We start from the raw sequence: 18780 nt of genomic DNA, 5'->3' as shown, positions 1-18780 counted from the left end.
TGTTGCTAACAATTCCAGTCTTAAAGCGGAATGTATTGGTGACCTAGACATGTTTCTCAATGTTGGCAAAGAGGAACGTCAGTCTAAAGCAACAATTACTAATATCACATGCGTTCCCCAATTGTGTGCTAACCTTTTATCAGCGAGTCAAATGGCAATCAAAGGGAATAAAATCGTCTTTGAAAAGACGAGTTGTGAAATTTATAATGAAAATTCTGAATTGAACGGTACAGCATCTCTTGTCAATGGGTTATATCGATTGAATTGTATACCTGTACACAATGTAGATAGCAGACACAAAACGATGATTGCGAGTGATAACCATGAGTTATGGCATCGTCGCCTAGGTCATATGTGTGACAGCAATTTGATAAAGGTACAAGAGTCATCGCAAGGTGTAAAGCTATCGTCGAACAAGGGTGAACAATGCATTGTTTGCATGAAAGGTAAACAATCCCGGCTGCTATTCTAATATCCAGGTAAAAGAGCCAAACAACGTCTCGATTTGATACATTCAGATGTTTGCGGCCCATTCGAAGAAAGATCCCACTCTGGTGCACGTTTTTTTTGTTACTTTCGTCGACGATTTCAGCCGCAATGTTACCGTAGTGCCGATTGCTGCAAAATCAGATGTTTTTGATGAATTTTAAAAATATAAATCGCTCGTGGAGAATCAATGTTCGAGGAAAATTAAGGTGTTTTAAACTGATAACGGCACTGAGTACTCAAGTCATGAATTCCAAAAGTTCTTAACAGAGCATGGTATTAAACATGAAAAAACAGTTCCGTATACTCCAGAACAAGGTGGTGTCGCCGAAAGAATTAATAGGAGCATTGTTGAACGTATACGATGCATGTTGATAGATGCACGTTTATGTAAGCAATTTTGGGCTGAGGCTTCTGTCACAGCAGCATATCTGCTAAACAGAATTCCATGCAGAGGCAATGACAAAACTCCTAAAGAGATGTGGACAAACGTGAAACCAGATTTGTCTTACTTAAGAGTGTTTGGTTGTCGAGCAATGGTCCACGACTCAAGCTGGATGAAAAATCAACTGAACGTGTGTTGATGGGTTACAGTAACGAGTCCAAAGCATACCGGCTGTACAATAAAACGACTAAGAAGATCGTAATCAGTCGCGATGTAGTTTTTTTTTAAGACAAAATTGAGATTAATGAAACAAATATCAATGAAATGAAAAATCGTTTGCCATCAACAGTGTTACAAAGTAAGTGTAAAGTCGGTATAGGTTCTGAAGATGCCAATTCCAGAGGGGAAATTGTCGTTAAAATTGACGATCAGTTAACAAGCGAACGTGAACATGCTGATACTTTATCTGACGGACACGCACCGGAAGCGTCAACTGAAGAAGCGGCTACAAACCAATCACCTAGTCTACCTGAAGTGAGTTCATTGGACAGTTCCGGAGTTTACGCTGATGATTTACATGACTCTTGCTATACTCCTGATGAGGACACTTCTACATTGGAGCGTATTCGTTTTTCTATTCGGCAACAAGGTAGGAATAAACCTAATTACTTGCCACCTAAGTATAGCATTATGGCAAGTGAAGAGCAAAAATGTGATCCATTGTCGTGTGTAAGTACAAGGCACGAGTTGTTGCGAAGGGGTACACGCAAATTGAAGGTATCGACTACAAGGAAACATACGCCCCCGTTGTGCGATTCACCTCAATTCGCATATTCATTGGCATGGCTGCAAAGCTTAACCTACAAATACGACAAATGGACGCGGTAACGGCATTTCTCAATGGTAAACTTGAAGAGGATGCTTACATGAAACAGCCAGAGGGATGTGACGACGGAACGAAGCGCGTTTGTAAATTAAAGCGGTCCATATATGGACTAAAGCAATCCAGTAGAGTCTGAAATGAATGCTTGAATGAATCGCTACTCCATTTTGGTCTGGTTCGTAGTGAAATCGATCAATGAGTGTACTTCTTTCCAAGTGAAAAGAAAACTTTGATTGTCGCCATTTATGTTGACGACGTACTTATACTAAGCAACGACAGCGTCATGGAAGACAAGCTAAAATCTAATTTGTGCCTCAATTTTCGAATGAAGGATTTGGGTGATGCCAGCTCAATACTGGGAATTAGAATAACGCGTAATAACGACCATAGCACTATCTCATTAGATCAAAAGCACTACTTGCTTGACGTATTGAAGCGGTTTAATATGTTAGACTGTAATCCAATCTCGACGCCACTAGACCCGAACCAAAATTTGACGAAAAGTCAATGTCCAACAGAAACAACTGATATTGAAGAAATGTCACAGAAGCCATATATGCAAGCAGTTGGTAGTTTGCTGTTTGCTGCACAATTGACAAGGCCGGATGTAGCATACGCTGTCAACATGTTGAGTCGTTTTGGAACCAACCCAGGCAAAGCGCATTGGGCAGCCGTAAAACGTGTGTTGCGATATGTAGGAACCATTGATAAGAGATTAACTTATCAAAAGGAACATTCAGAGGTCGAAGGCTATTGCGATGCTGATCACGCTGGTAATTTAGACACAGCTCAAACCACAACTGGCTATGTTTTCTTGCTTCAGGGTGGTGCAGTATCATGGGCTTCGAGGCTGCAGAAGCGTATTACTTTGTCAACTACTGAATCCGAATTCGTGGCAATGGTTGCAGCCTCCAAGGAAGCCACTTGGCTTAAGGGTCTACAACGTGAAACTTTTCCAGCAACTCCGAAACTAACCATTCTGTACTGCGACAACAAAGGAGCTGAGAATAAGGCCAACAACAATTCATACTCGGACGCTACAAAGCACGTACTCATCAAACTTAAGTATTTGCATCAGAGAATTAAAAATAAGGAATTAAAGTTAGTTCATGTATCTTCCGATGAAATGATCGCAGATGCTTTGACAAAAGGCTTGCCTAAAATCAAATTAGAATATTTTTCAAAGAAATTTGGACTTAATTGATTGCTTACAAGCACATGTATAAATAGCAACCGTTTGCACTATATTTTTTATTTTTATATATTACCTTGCCTTGAATTAAAATATGTAATTGAACATAAAAAAAAAAAAATATTGAAGAGCTATGTAACTATATACTATATTATAAGAGTATCTCGTTCAGAGGGGATGTTGTAATTGTGAACGAGACTTAATTTCTAATTGCTAATTTCACCACACATTAGGCGTGTTTCATATGTATATGTAAACAGCAGCCAACTTAGAGTGTTTGGATAATAAACACGTCCTTCTTCTTTTGGATAGCTTGATGGGTAAACAAGTATTTTATTTCGCTCTCATTTTTCCACTAATAAATCTTAAAACATCAGTTTCTAAATACAGGTATAGATTTTGCAGGACCAATACACGTTAAGCAGAGAACGTTAAATATAGAGAATTCTCACGAGCTACGAATAGTGTGAATTGTCAAAAATGAAGTCTAGCCGCCGCCGGGGTGTGGTGAAACTTTTAACAGAGATGTTTTACAGCGATTTCTCCTTTAACATATTGGCCCTGCACAGTTTTTGGCCTCTGTAGGAAATCAAATTGACGAACAGCCGACGGCATTTTGGAAAGTATTTGCTTGTGCATTTTTATGTTCCCTTGATAAACGAAAATTTATTCAATTTGTATTTTCAGACAAAGGTGATGAAGAAAAAATGATTGAATATTATTATATGCGCCAACATTTCAAATCAAAGTAACTTTAATATTTGGATTTAATTTTAAAAAATACATTATAAAACGGCCTCTCACATTTTGGTATGTGCGTTTTAGTAAATTTGATGAAAATTTTTACTAATTTTTTGAGTCGAAATTAATTTGTAGAATACAAGTGTTTTGGTACATCGACATATGTATTTAAATTTGAATATGCATTTATTTGTTCCTTTGGCAAACCAAATTTTTTTCAATTTACATTTTATTACAGGGAATAATATTGTAATATACTAACATTTTTATGTATGCATTTTCTAGATAGTATAAAACTTTAAAATAAATAAAGGAAAACTTCAAAGAAACGTATATGCATATATGGGACAACTAAGTGCAATTGCATCTTTATTAAATATAGTGTTGCCGCATATGTGTGCACTGAAGCAACATGACCTACCTCACGAGCATCGCCTTATAGGTATTTCATGTAAATAACCTAATGATCAAATTCCTGCCTCATAAATGCAAAACAAATTTCTTTTGAATATTCATGTACATATTGCCCATACATGGTGCCCATATCCCTTCAAACAAATCAAAAAATTCTGTATACAAAACGGTTCATTACCAGGCACACAGGAAGATGGCATATGCAAATATAAATATGTGAATTGAATTCAAGCAAAACAATGCTTATTAATATACACATATGCATGTGCACACAACCGCACACACAGGGCACTCACTTTATTCCTCAAAATGCGTACATATCGCACCCTAAATACAAAAGGGGCACAACTCAAAATTTTCCACACTCGAGCTTGACTTGTTTACAGTAGCACAGAAAATAAACTATGTGACATATCACGCTGAAATTTGCCATGTAAGCTTATAACAGTCCTACTAAAAAACAAAAAATTTATTTTTGCCATATGTCATCCTCGGACCGTTTTATTGATAACGTCTCGTTCATATTTGAGCAGAAGTACATTTTGAGTTGTGACCCTTTTGTATTTAGGGTGCGATATGTCGTTCAAAGCTAAAATTCTATGCCTAGCGACTACAAGAACAAAATGCAGTCATAGACGCAGGCGTAGCGGCCATCATTCTAGTTGCCATAGCCCTGTATAGTCGCGGCGGCGCCCAACAGTTTCAACTATTGTACTGTACAACAAAAACTCATCATCAAAAAATTCATTGATAAATTCGAGCTCATACTTCTAAGAGCAAGTACTTTCATTCATAAAACGAGCCGCCCATATGCCAATTTTCTCGACAATTCGAAAATAGTCAATATTGGAATATTTCGCGTAGAATTATTTGCCAATATTTGATAAATCTTCAATTTTTGTCAAGTCGAGTGCCCGCGGCATCGTACATATGTATGCAAAAATATATGTATGTAAATATGTCTTTCTAAATGTTCGACAGCCGCAGCTGCTGTGCGTCAAGTGCGCGCATGAGCATACAGTAAGTTGCAGAAGAAAACAAGTAGCTTAAAAAAAAGGTCTGATTCGAACATTTTAATACTAAGAGAAAATTTGGAAACAATTATTTTATGTTAACTGATAGTAGGCAAATATTATAGTTAATTAGTAGATTACTTTACGTATGTAATTGAATTGATAAAAAGTGCACAAAACCTATGCATATATCTGCAAAGTTAGAAACTTGCTCTGAAATCAGAGCATTTGAAGGTGCCTGTAAACATGTCAAGGTTACTGTGCATACAATGCTGTGCCTATGATTGTGCGCTGCGCCTTTGAATGCGCGCTGGATTTCTTGAGAAGTTGTACCGTTTTATTTTGAGCTGTGGCTGGTGAGCATACATACACACAGCATATACATATGCGCATATGTATATAAATTCACAAATTTACATTTGCTTATGCCATCTTCCTGTGCGCCTGGTAATGAAGCGTTTTCTATAGAGGATTTTGATTCAGTTGAAGGGATTCAACAAAGTTTTACAGACACCAGACAGACAGACATAACATATGTATATAATTTTGGATGATTTGGAAAAATTCAAATATATAGGTCATATCAAAAAGCTACCTAACATTCTTTGCTTCTAATCAACAACAAATTCTTATCGACTGCTGCTAAATTTACATAATTCATCCCCTTACTGTTAACTTTTGGTGAAAAATGTGGCTGTGGTGTATCACGCGCGCAAAACGAGTACCCCTGAAAATTCCATACCTTCCTGTCATTGAGACTTCTCTATATTCAACGTTCTCCGCGTTAAGTCATGGAAGGGTAGGGGAAGCAAAACTTACAAATGCTGGATAGCAGTATTTGTTTGTCTAGTAACTAAGTATGTATACCTGCAAGCTGAGTAGACGTGTTTTTTTTCGCTACCTCCTTTCAGGCTTGAGTGGATAGAGGAATAACTCGAGTTGCAGAGGAGTATCATTGAAGAGATTTCCGAACGAGCGAAAACTTCCGAAGAGCGAGTAATGCAGCGGTTTGGCGAAATAGCGGCTGAAATGACGAACCTGCGGAAAGCAATGAAAACAATGGAAGAACGAGTGGGGAAAGCCGAAGCACAAATTCAACTGAATGGTCAACTTCAGGGTGAAATCGCGCTACTGAAGACTCAGCTGGATGAGTGCCAGAGTCATGCCGTCTCCACCGATTTCATCATCAACGGCTTGCCTCACATGGATGGTGAGAATATAAATAATATTTTTGGTAGCATGTGTCATACTCTCAATGTGCCAGCACCACAAATTTCTCTGCGTAAGCAGAGCAACTCAACTGCGTCTGCTGTTATAGTTAAAGTTTGGGTGACTAATATTGAGTGCATTCAGAATGCACTTACTGCAGCCACCTAATGCTCTTATCAGCTACTGAGAATGTTTATTATGCATTTATGTTTAAGTTCTGCGTACTCTCTGTTATTTTATTCTCTTACTTTATTTTATTGCTTGTCTCTTACCTTCTCACATCTTGTGCTACTTCTTAATGTTCTCTGTTCTTCTAACTACTGCTTTTGTTCTGTTTATTGCTCTTCTATCTTTGTTTATGCCAAGCATTTTTGCAAACACACATATACTCTTGGGTGCTTGTGCTTTGTTGTTTCTGTTTTTGTTTAGAATCACTTAAATTTATAGGTCTGTTCGGTAAACTGAGCTCCAGCGTTAATGAAAATAAGAAAATTCTCATTGATATTATGTGCAAACAAAATGATGGTCTTAATGTAGTACATTTTAATGCACGTAGCCTAAGTCAGGAAAAACTTGATTTTACTAGGTGCACTTTCGAAGATTCTGCACCCGATGTAATTTGCGTTTTTGAGACCTGGTTTCATAATGACCTCCCTGATTTCAACATATCTTTAAAAGTATACAATATATTGAGAAACGATCGTAATCTTAATAGAAAAGGGGGGGGGGGGGAGTTGCAGTGTAGTGCAAAAAATATTTTAAATTTAAACTGATGGCGAAGTCTAATAATTGCAGGTGTTTATAATCCTAACAAAAGTATTGTTCTATGATACACTATTTGTTGACCTGTCTGAATTACACCAACGACATATTCAAATAACTCCCAACCTAGTCTTCTTGATTATTTTATAACATGTGACTTGTTACATATTCTTAAATTCGACCAAGCTGACTTTATCTCTGACCATGACTTAATATTTTGCACTTTAGATGTTGTGATGAATCGTCAAAATTTAGGTGCCACCTACGAGTATCGTGATTTTAAATCGTTGAATGTTAATTCTTTGTATTCAGACATAGGTTCTATTAGTTGGAATGAATGTTGGTTTCTTAGTTCTGTTGATAATAAACTTGACTTCCTCAACCGTAACCTATCCTCGTTATTTAACATGCATGTTCCGCTTCGTTCTGTAAATGTTTTAAATAGTTCATGTCCTTGGTACAACTCGAAAGTTCGATCTGCCATTAGAAAGCGCAACAAGTATTATGCTAAGTGGAGAAAAAACTTGACGGATACTTCTTGGCGCCGGTACAAGGAAATCCGAAATGAAACCACTGCAATAATACGACAAGCGAAACGTTGGTACAGTTACTCAAAACTTGATCCGTCACTTCCAACAAGAGAACTGTGGCGCAACCTAAAAAAATTTAAAATTCATGGCACGGAAAGCCCGGAATGTGTGATTGTCCTTGATGAACTTAATGACTACTTTATTAGTGTTGGTAAGAAAACAAATTGTGCTGCTATTTTAAAAGAGTCCTCACCTTGTGCTAGTCTAAAAGAACAGTTTCAATTTATGAGAGTTAGTGAGGTAGCCGTAGCCGAATGGGTTGGTGCGTGATTACCATTCGGAATTCACAGAGAGAACGTTGGTTCGAATCTCGGTGAAACCAAAATTAATAAAAACATTTTTCTAATAGCGGTCGCCCCTCGGCAGGCAAGGGCAAACCTCCGAGTGTATTTCTGTCATGAAAAAGCTCCTCATAAAAATATCTGCCGTTCGGAGTCGGCTTGAAACTGTAGGTCCCTCCATTTGTGGAACAACATTTAGACGCACACCACAAATAGAAGGAGGAGCTAGGCCAAATACCCAAAAAAAGGGTGTACGCGCCAATTATATATATATATATAGTGAGGTAGATGTCCTGAAAGCTTTATCCAAAATAAAGTTTAATGCTGTAGGCCATGATGGCATCTCGCTAAAATTCGTCCATATAGTCATCCATAATATATAATAGGACCCCTTACGCATATAATAAACCATTGCTTGACTAGCTCATGTTTCCCAGCAGTATGGAAAAAGGCTATAGTTTTCCCAGTCGCAAAAACGACAAATGCTATTTATGTTGGTGACTATAGACCTATCAGCATACTGCCCACCTTTTCCAAAGTCTCCAAAAACTTGATGGCCACGCAAATTTCATCATTTGTACAGAACAATCGTCTACTCTCTCCACTATAATCTGGCTTCAAACAAAGTCACAGTTGCTCGACTGCAATGGTTAAAATACTGGACGACATTAGAATTAGTTTTGACAACGGAGACTTGACTCTACTTTGTTTACTTGACTTTTCTAAAGCATTTGACTCAGTGAATCACAAATTGTTATGTTTGAAGCTTAAACACTATTTCGCCTTCAAAGACAGTGCGGTGAAGCTCATGGCCACTTACCTTAGTGACAGAACGCAGAAGGTCAAGACCAGTAAATTAACATCTCAGTCTAGATACGAACACACTGGTTTTCCGCAAGGGTCTATCCTTGGTCCACTTTTATTTAGTCCTTTTGACAATGATGTTTTTCCCTTGAAAAAACCTCGCTTTTACGAAGTTTTTCATACAAAAATGCCCAGTAGTTATAACGAAGAATTTCTGAGTCTGAAAGCCTCTATATACAGAAGCAATTTTTCGAGCACCTCTATACAACGAAAATAAAATAAGACAAAATAAAATTTGTGGCAAGCCGTTAAAGTTCCGTTATCCCAAGCCTCCCAAAGTTAGAACAAAGCAAAAGTCCGTAATTATTTACGTGTACACAAAAATGTGTGAAATTGTAGTCACTCCGCCGCGTATTCTTTCAACAATTTAAAAAAAATAGGGAGATTATTTGCAACACCAAGGCATTAAAGATGAAAAGAATGCGGACTGCTGAATATGGAGACATTGATCACTGTTTGTTTAAGTGGTTTTCACAATGTCGGACTCAAATCATTCCTTTAGGAGGTTCGTTTATTAAAGCCAAAGCTGAAAAATTCGCTGTACGTATGGGGCATAAGGTGTTAAAGGCTAGCAGCGGATGGCTTGAAAATTTAAAAAAGCGCTATGATTTCGAAAAGTGAGTGGGGAAAGAGCCAGTGTAAGTGACCAAGTTTATTCTGACTGGAAAACGTTTATATCATGTCTGTTGGCAGAATATCAGCCCCACAATATTTTTAATATTGAGAAATGCCACGGCGGAAAACATGGTAAGGAAAGACTCTCAATTTTATTTACGGTAAATAGTTCTGGCACTGAGAAGAGAAAATTGCTGGTAATCGGAAAATCGGCTAATCCAAGATGCTTTAAAAATATTAAAAGCTTACCCGTGGACTACTTTGCGAGCATTTGATGATTTTGTTACTTTCGATGATAACGTCAGTACTAGGGGTCTTATTACTGATGATGACATTGTTGATAGTGTTTTGAACAGAAATACAGTCGACACTGTTGTGGAGGATGAAGAGGTCGAGAACATTATCACTGCCAAAGAAGCTAAGCAAATGGTAAAAAACCTCCAAACTTTTCTTGAGGCACAGGAAGCTATACCAAAAAGTGCAATTCGATAACTTAGGATCTGTTGAGCGAAGTATTGATGACTGCATTCGAAACTTGCACAAACAAACAAAAATAACAAATTATTTTAATAAAATCTAATTGAAAAAATTTATAACTCTTAATTTTTTATATCCACCCCACTTCAGTGCAGTTTTATCATTACTTTGATGTAAACAGGTAAAAACATTATTTACAACGAATTTTCTTTCAGATTTCTTTAAATTTCGTTTTACCAAGGTTTTACTAATAAGTACTTACAGCGAATAAATAGATATAACGAAAAATTTTCTGGTTCCCTTCAGATTCAGTGAGCATCTTGTCCATGACCATTTTATTATTATTAGCAATCTATTAGTGGTAATTTCATCGCTTAAATGAATGTTTTGATTGAATAATTTCAAAATATGGTTGTTGAGCGATGAATTTTTGAGATTAATTGAACATTACCATGCATCGAACAGTGTTATTTGGAAGCATGCATTGTACTTACGTATGTATGTTTGCCAAAAAGTGTTTTGACTAGTTTGCGTCATGTAATGTAGCTTTAAGTTCGAGGATTTCAAGTATATTAATAGTATATTAATAGGTCTATTTATAAGTTCGTGCGGTTTTACAACAGATGGCGTAACTTGATTATTATTCCATCGATCCACATTTCCAAACATTCATTGGAGAGCTACTGTCGTAAGGCACAAACGTCAGTATAAGTTTTTTATTTGAAGCGTAAACAACAATATTTTTACCACACTTGAAAATGTCGAATTTCGTGCCAAATAATGTGTTTTTGCGGGGAATTCTTCTTCATTATTTTAATATGAAGAAAAAAGCAGCCGAAAGTCATCGTATCTTGGTGGAAGTTTATGGTGAGCATGCTCTATCTGAGCGAACGTGCCAGAAGTGGTTTGTACGCTTTAAAAGTGGTGATTTTGGCTTGGAAGACGAAGAACGCGAGGGTGCGCCGCCAAAGTTCATGGATACCGAATTGGAGGAATTGCTCGATCAAGATCCGGCTCAAACGCAAGAAGAGGTTGCAAAAACTTTGGGAGTTGATCAATCAACCATTTCCAAACGTTTAAAAGCCATGGGAATGATCCGAAAGGTAGGCCATTGGGTGCCGTATGAATTGAAGCCAAGAGACGTTGGACGCCGTTTTATGGCATGCGAACAACTGCTTCAACGGCACAAAAGAAAGGGTTTTTTGCATCGAATTGTGACTGGCGATGAAAAGTGGGTCCATTACGACAATCCAAAACGTCGGGCAACGTATGGATACCCTGGCCATGCTTCAACATCGACGTCGGCGCAGAATATTCATGGCCTGAAGGTTATGCTGTGTATCTGGTGGGACCAGCTGGGTGTTGTGTATTATGAGCTACTGAAACCGAATGAAACGATTACGGGGGATGTCTACCGACGACAATTGATGCGTTTGAGCCGAGCACTGCGAGAAAAACGGCCGCAATACGCCGATAGACACGACAAAGTTATTTTGCAACATGACAATGCTCGGCCACATGTTGCACAAGTGGTCAAAACATACTTAGAAACGCTCAAATGGGATGTCCTACCCCACCCGCCGTATAGTCCAGACCTTGCGCCATCCGATTACTATCTCTTCCGATCGATGCAACATGGCCTGGCTGACCAGCACTTCCGTAATTACGATGAAGTCAAAAAATGGATCGATTCGTGGATTGCGGCAAAACCGACCGAATTTTTCACAAAGGGAATCCGTGAATTGCCAGAAAGATGGGAAAAAGTAGTAGTAAGCGATGGACAATATTTTGAATATTAAATTTGTAACCATTTTACGTCAATAAAGTTTCAAATTTCGAAAAAAACCGCACGAACTTATTCATAGTCCTATTATAAGATACTATAAAATATTTGTAAAAAGCACCAATAACCAAGCTGCTACAGACATAAAATTTCAAATGTTATCTTACAATGTACATGGCATAGAAAGCAAACGGATTTTCCCAAAATTGTTTACGTATTTAAGACATTTTGGCATTATTATGTTAATTGAAACTTAGGTGGAGAAGAATAACACTGTGCAACAAATTCAGGTTAGCAAAAATTAGGTCCATTCTGAGAGTGGCGGGTGAAAATAGAGGCGAAATTTGAAGACCCGTATCGCGCCCTTTTTTTATGATAGTTCGAATTTTTTTTTAATCGGCCTTCGAAGTTCGAAATCGGAGCAAAATTGTTTATATGGTTTTTTGGCTATAACTCGTCGACTAATTGATATTTTTTCAATCTGTAAAAGCCAAATTATTGCTAGAGACCTTTGCAACAATTACAATTTTTGAAAAAAATTGATTTCGAAAATTTTTGTGGTACTTATGAAACAATATACTGAAAATCGGCATTTGACTGCAAACTTCGAAGGCTGATTAAAAAAAAATTCGAACTAACATAAAAAAACGGCGCGATACGGGTCTTCTAATTTCGCCTCTATTTTCACCCGCCATTCTCAGAATGGACCTAATTTTTGCTAACCTGAATTTGTTCCACAGTGTAATATGAAATCTTTTCAGAAGTGCGTAAGAGGTTTTAATTTGAGATGGAAAGCTGCGACAAAAGATAAACACTTTACATAAGCAATTGGAGGGCTCGTTTATGGGGTGAAAAGCATCCTGGAAAAAACTGGAATTGACATTTCATTTAAAGAAATAGATGGAATTGACTATATTGAAATAAAATCAAAGTCAGACAGCTGCAGAATTTTACCATTGAGAAACTCTGCATAAATATCGAGTGGAATAACAAAATAATAGTAAGTGATATATTTTTTTTTTTGTGTAAATATTTTATTTGCAATCTATCTTAATACCTGCAATGATATTCAGCAATTTAGGTCTTATAATCTAATAGCACACCAGCGCTAATATTGTATATTTCTGAAGACGCATCTCGGTGTCTAACATAAAAGTGCCTTTCACTCAGATAAGATTTAATGTGCTGGCAGGAGTTTTTTAATTTTGTATAGAAGTCCCACATGCCATACTCTGTCGAATGCCTGTTGAACATCTAAAAAAGCTGCAGAACAGTATTGCTTCCTTTCTAGCGCATCCCTAATTACATTTACAACCCTGTGGCATTGTTCTGGTGTGCCATGTTTTGCCCTGAACCCAAACTGATGTTCGGGAATGATGTTGTGGTCCCCAACTACTGGTTCGAATATTTTCGAGAACGTTACAAGCAAACTAATGGGGCGGTAAGACTTAAGAAGGTTTTCGGGTTTATTTAGTTTTGGCACCATAACAACAACAGCACATTTCCATTGTGTTGGGTAGTGATTTACATTGAGAATGGCATTGTAGATTATTGTAAGGAATTCAATAGCTTTCTCTGGTAGAGCTTTAACTACTTTGCTATCAATGCAGTCATATCCAGGAGCCTTGCAGTTATTTAGTCTAAGTATTTCTTCAGATACTTCACTGTTTGATATCCGGCTGATCGGAAAATCCATTCGACATGGGGATTCAAGAAAATTTGTGAACTCCGCATCGTCATTGGCGGCAATTGGAAGATTTGGCTGAAAAATTTGATAGAGGTGTTTGGCAAAAGCATCTGTTTTACTTTCATCGGTTCTGCACCATACCCCATTAGAATCCCTAATGCTGACATTACGCTTGATCTCCAGATTTTGTGTTCATCGTTTTTTGTAGGTTCAAGTGTTTTGATGAAAGGATTAAACGATTGATTTCTGAGATCAGATAGTTTTGTTTTGAGTTCTTTCGTAGCTTTATTCAGTGCTCTTTTATTAGCGGGATATCTGTTTTCCTGCCAGATTTTTCGTAATCTTCTTTTTTTATTAATTAGAAGTAGTATTTCTGGAGGGACTTGTACATAGTTATTAGAAGGGAGTTTCTCTCTCAAGGGGTTGGACAAATACGCTGCCTCATGAATAACATTAGTGAATGCTTCTATTGCTGCATAGAGTTCGACTCCTGTTTCTATTGACATGTTTAAATCGATATGTTTATCTATCCAATATTGAAAGGATTTTAGGTCAGTTTTTGGGGTAAGGATCTTATACTTCCTAGAAACATTGTGGACATTGTCATTGTACGTTACAATTAGAGGCGAGTGGTCGGAACTAAGCTCGTTACTATGCTGTATGCTCAGCCTTCGGCTGGGTATACCAGAGTATACGACAAAATCTAGAAGATCCGGAACTTTTCTTGGAACGCTTGGCCAATATGTCGGTGTCCCTGTTGACAAAATTGTATAGTTTTTTTGGGAGATGCACCTTTGCAGCTCTCTTCCTTTCGGGTTAATGAGTGATATGAATGTAAAAATAGGACAAGACCAGTCGAGAATGACATTGTGACCAGTTAGTAAGAATGACATTTACAGCAGGTTGTGAGACTAGAAAATCGGAAGATTACGTGGTACATTTTTTTTTTTTTTTTGTTATATCTCCGCTTTATTTATTACAGTCTGTTATATATTAACAATATGTAATTTTTGTACAATTAGGGTCTATTATGTTCTTTTACCAATGTAAGAAGAATCTGTTATTATTATTATTGTTTTTTGTGATTACACTGTAAATCTTATAGTTAGATCAGTCGGTGTGAGTCGCTTTAATCTTCGTTTGATATTTTCTGCCGGTGCTCTTTTACGCATTTCTTCGTTTTGGTGGACTGGCAGTCGCTGTATATGCTTAGTGCTACATTTTGTGATTGTTTCTTGGATAGTGTCTACGTTTAAGTCACGATGTATGGCTTCATTGGAAATGAACCAACCAGCATTTGTTATATTTCGTAATATTTTGGATTGTGTTCGCTGTATGAGCTGAATATTTGTGTTTTTAGCCGTTCCCCATATTTCTATTCCGTATTTCCAGATAGGAGTAATAATTGTTTTGTATATAGTCACCTTATTATACAGAGATAGTTTTGATGCTCGTCCGATTAGCAAACTTAATTGCCGGTACTTATTCTTGATTTGATTTCTTTTGTTAATGATATGCTGCTTCCATGTTAGTTTTTCGTCAATAGTTATTCCAAGATATTTTGCTGCTGGGCAGATTTTTATTTTGTTGTTTTTTAAGGTTACATTATATTTTGATGTCTTTTTGTTTGTATATATAACTTGTATAGTTTTGTCTTTATTAACTTCTATACCCCATTCGTCAAACCAATTTACTGTATTGTTTATTAATTTTTGAAGTGTTAAGGTCGCCAGTTTTTCGTCATTGTTTGATGCCATTAATACAGTATCATCCGCGAACGTTGCTATCATTGTATTATCTGTTGTCGGAGTTGGCACATCTGCGGTGTATATTAGATATAAGAGAGGACCTAATACACTGCCTTGCGGTACTCCAGCTGTCATTGGTAGAATATCGGAATATTCGTCTTCATATCTTTTATAAAATTTTCGATCAGTTATGTAGCTCTTCAAAAGTTTAAAGTAGTTTTGTGGAAAGATTCGTTTGAGCTTATGCAAAAGTCCTTTATGCCAAACTTTATCAAAGGCTTTTGCAATGTCTAGGTATACAGCTACACAATATTTTTTGTCATTCATATCGTTAAGTATTTTGTTAGCAACTCTGTGGATTTGTTGGACTGTTGAGTGTTGCCGTCTAAATCCGAATTGATGGCTTGGTATCACTTTTTTTGTTGTAAAAATTGGTTCTAGTCGGTCCAACAATATTTTTTCAAGCACTTTTGAAAGAATTGGCAATAGGCTGATGGGTCGATATGAGGCAGTTTTCTTGGCATCTTATCCTGGTTTGTGTATGGCGGTAATTTGAGCAATTTTCCATAGTCGTGAGAAGTATTTAGTCTCTAACATGCAATTAAATATATTTCTTATGAATTGCAATGCTACTTCAGATAACTCTTTTAAAATTTTTCCATTTATTAAATCATATCCTGGAGCTTTTTTATCGTTTAGTTGTCTTATTTGATTTTTAATTTCGCTTATGGTGGTCTTTTTCGTTTTGATTTGCGGAACGTTAATTATGTTATCAGATTTAATGTTAATGTTTTGATTATCCATTTCGCTTGTAAATGTGTCTAAGAAGTGTCTGGCTTGGGTGTCGGCTATTTCTTTGCTTGTTTTTGCCCATGTGCCGGCTTCTGTTTTGATGGGAGGTTTATGTATTACAGCGCCATTAATGTGTTTTGTTGCTTTCCAAAAAGAGTAATTTGTAGATGCTGCTGCTCCCAGGTTTGCCATATAATTTCGAAGTTTACTCTCCTTGTGTTTTGTAAGTAATGCTTTTAGCTCATTTGTCGCTTTATTAAGTTTGGTTTTATCTGCTGGATGTCTGGTGGTTTGCCATGTTTTGCGGAGTTTCCTTTTTTCGCCGATTTTCTCTTTAATGTAAGTTGGGATATTTTCTTTATTTGTCATTTTCGATGTGGGTGTAGAGAAAGCAACTGCTTGTATTACGCTATCATTGAAATATACAATAGCGGAGTCAATTTCATCTTGAGTTTTCAGTGATATATTTATTTTGAGTTTTTGTTCTAATATTTGGCAAGCATTAGTCCAATTCGTTCTAGAACTATATAGGCCCAGAGATTGTTTTATTTCAATAGGTCCGAGTAAGGTCATAATTAATGGTGAATGGTCTGAGGATAGCTCTAAACATGATTTTATTGTCAGATTTTCATATGGCATATTTTTAATTATGCAGAAGTCAATTAAGCCCGGTTGTTTTTTCGTATCTGTTAGCCAGTAGGTTGGCTCACCTGTGCTAATAAACCGAATATTATTTTTTGTAATGACTTCAAATAATTGCCTCCCTAGTATTGTAGTCTCCTCCGGCTAAGTATCGATTCCGTAGCGATTTTAGATAATGCAGGTATTGTTCTTTTGTGTTGTTATTGTATATTTGGGGGGACAGTAGGCTGCAGATATTGCTATTTGCCCTTTAGTGTCTTCTATGGCTATTGTGGTGGCTTGGATGTTTTTTCTCTGTATACCTCCAGTTCAATGCATTTAATATTTCTTTTGATAATAATTGCTGTCCCACCGTGTGTTTTGTTGTCGGGTTCATTTGTGTAATGTATTTTATAGTTCGGTATGCTAACAAAAGTTTTGTCAGTGGCGTAAGTTTCAGAGATCAACATTATATCGATTGATTTATTTATTAAGAATGATTTAAGTTCCAGAACGTGGCGAGCAAGTTTCGTTCATCTAGTTTGGTAACGAGCAGTGTTAATATGTTCATCATACTTGTCATTTGGGTTATTAATTGTCTTATCATTTCTTTTAGTTCGATCATATCGTCGTTATTTTTTGGAACATGTTCGATGTTGTTTTTTGTCTGATTCTGTTCTTTTGGTATTGTGTTGATTGTTAATGCCTGGGCGTATGTTATGCCTGGCATTATTGTTTTGTGTTTGCCTGCACATTTTACGCACGCTGGATCTATTTGACAATAATTTTCCGTATGGCCGTATCTTTGGCAGTTTGTACATTGTGGTACTATTCTTTTTTGGCGGGGTGGTTCAAAACTAATTTTGCAATGTAGAAGATTAGTTGTACTATATATTTCTTTGTTATTATCCTTTGTTTTTAATTCAAGAGAAAATAGTGAAAGTGGTTGTGTTTTGCGTTCTGAGTTGGTTATTTGTATGTTATGAATGTTTGTTATTTCGTGACCTAACTCAGCTAGCTCTTGTTTAATTTCTTCGGTGTCAGTTGAATAGTGCATATTACGTAGTATTACTTTAAATCATCGTTCATCTTTTGGTCTAAACGTGTAGTATTTTGTTTGTTTTTGTTTAAGTAGTTCTATCATTTTTTTATAGTGTAGGGACGCTTTTGCTAGGTACTTTCATTTCGTAAAATATATTTGGTATCGAATTCAGCGCGTCAGCTAGAGCTTTTATATTTTCGACATTCTGAACGTTTATAGGTGGAGGTTTTTGCATGCGTGGAGTTTGTTGGCTGGTATTCGGAACTGTCCCACTGTCGCTTTGTTCTTCTAATATATCGTCGTCCGCTAGGAGAGCAAACTTGTTTGAAGAGGCTGGATTGCCCAGCCAGTACTCTTTTAGTGTTGTCTGTGTTGTATTTTGTGCTTTGGGTTTATGTTTTTTGCTGCTCTTAAGCTCTTCTGTTTGTTTGTTTGGTAATTGAGTTTCACGATTTCTTTTTTGACTAAGCTGCTCTTTACAGTTGGTATAATTTAAATTATTTGCATATAGTACTTGCGTGTTTGTTGTTAGGGATGCAATTGTGGAGGCTATCGCTATTGTGGTAGTATACACGGTTGTTGTTGAGGCTGTTGATACTGCGGTAGTTGTGTATTGTCTTTGTGTTGTTATTGTTGTTGCAGACTTTTTAGTAGATGTCTCATCAGAGTGTGAAGTTGGAATAGTATAGGTATATTTATTTTTGTTGGAGAGAGAAGCAGTTGATGATAGTGGAGTGATTGGGGTAGTGCATTGAGCAGTCCAAGGGAGCGCATCTGCCGGATTCACAGGTGATGCGGCGTTTTTCGTTTGTTCCCTGCCTATTGAGGCGGTAAGAGAGGAGTCATTTTTACTCTCACTTGATATTTTTTGACCACGCGCACTGAGCAAACACGTTTGAGAGAGCGCACTGAAATCATTTTTATCCGTTGGGAGTTTGTTGTCACTACGAGCATAATTCGGTGTAGGTGGTGTTCGCTCTACTGGCGTAACAGGATAGACTTTACTTATTATTTTTTTTTTTTGTTTTTATTATTATTTGTTTTTTTGTTTTATTTATTCTTTTAGTTTGATTGTTTTTGTTGATCCACTGATGAAGAATGCGCACCGTGGTTAATGGAAACAAGTAAATATTTATGGAATTTTTTTGTGGAAGAGAGACATCTAGAGCATACTTAACTTTCCGCTACACGACCT

General features: G+C 36.9%; 1 protein-coding gene across 1 annotated transcript in view; it reads left to right on the top strand.

The window, feature by feature from the left end:
• The first annotated feature begins 6011 nt into the window (after nucleotides 1–6011).
• LOC128869288 (transforming growth factor beta-2 proprotein) overlaps nucleotides 6012–18780 on the top strand; it is an 87010-nt gene continuing 74241 nt past the window's right edge. The window contains exon 1 of the mRNA XM_054111820.1: nucleotides 6012–6324. Coding sequence (XP_053967795.1) covers nucleotides 6262–6324 — 63 coding nt within the window. The 5' untranslated portion in view covers nucleotides 6012–6261. The remainder of the gene's footprint in view (nucleotides 6325–18780) is intronic.

Source organism: Anastrepha ludens, chromosome X, assembly GCF_028408465.1.
Source record: "Anastrepha ludens isolate Willacy chromosome X, idAnaLude1.1, whole genome shotgun sequence".
Classification (NCBI taxonomy): Eukaryota; Metazoa; Arthropoda; class Insecta; order Diptera; family Tephritidae; genus Anastrepha; species Anastrepha ludens.
This window is presented reverse-complemented; position numbering and strand designations above follow the sequence as displayed.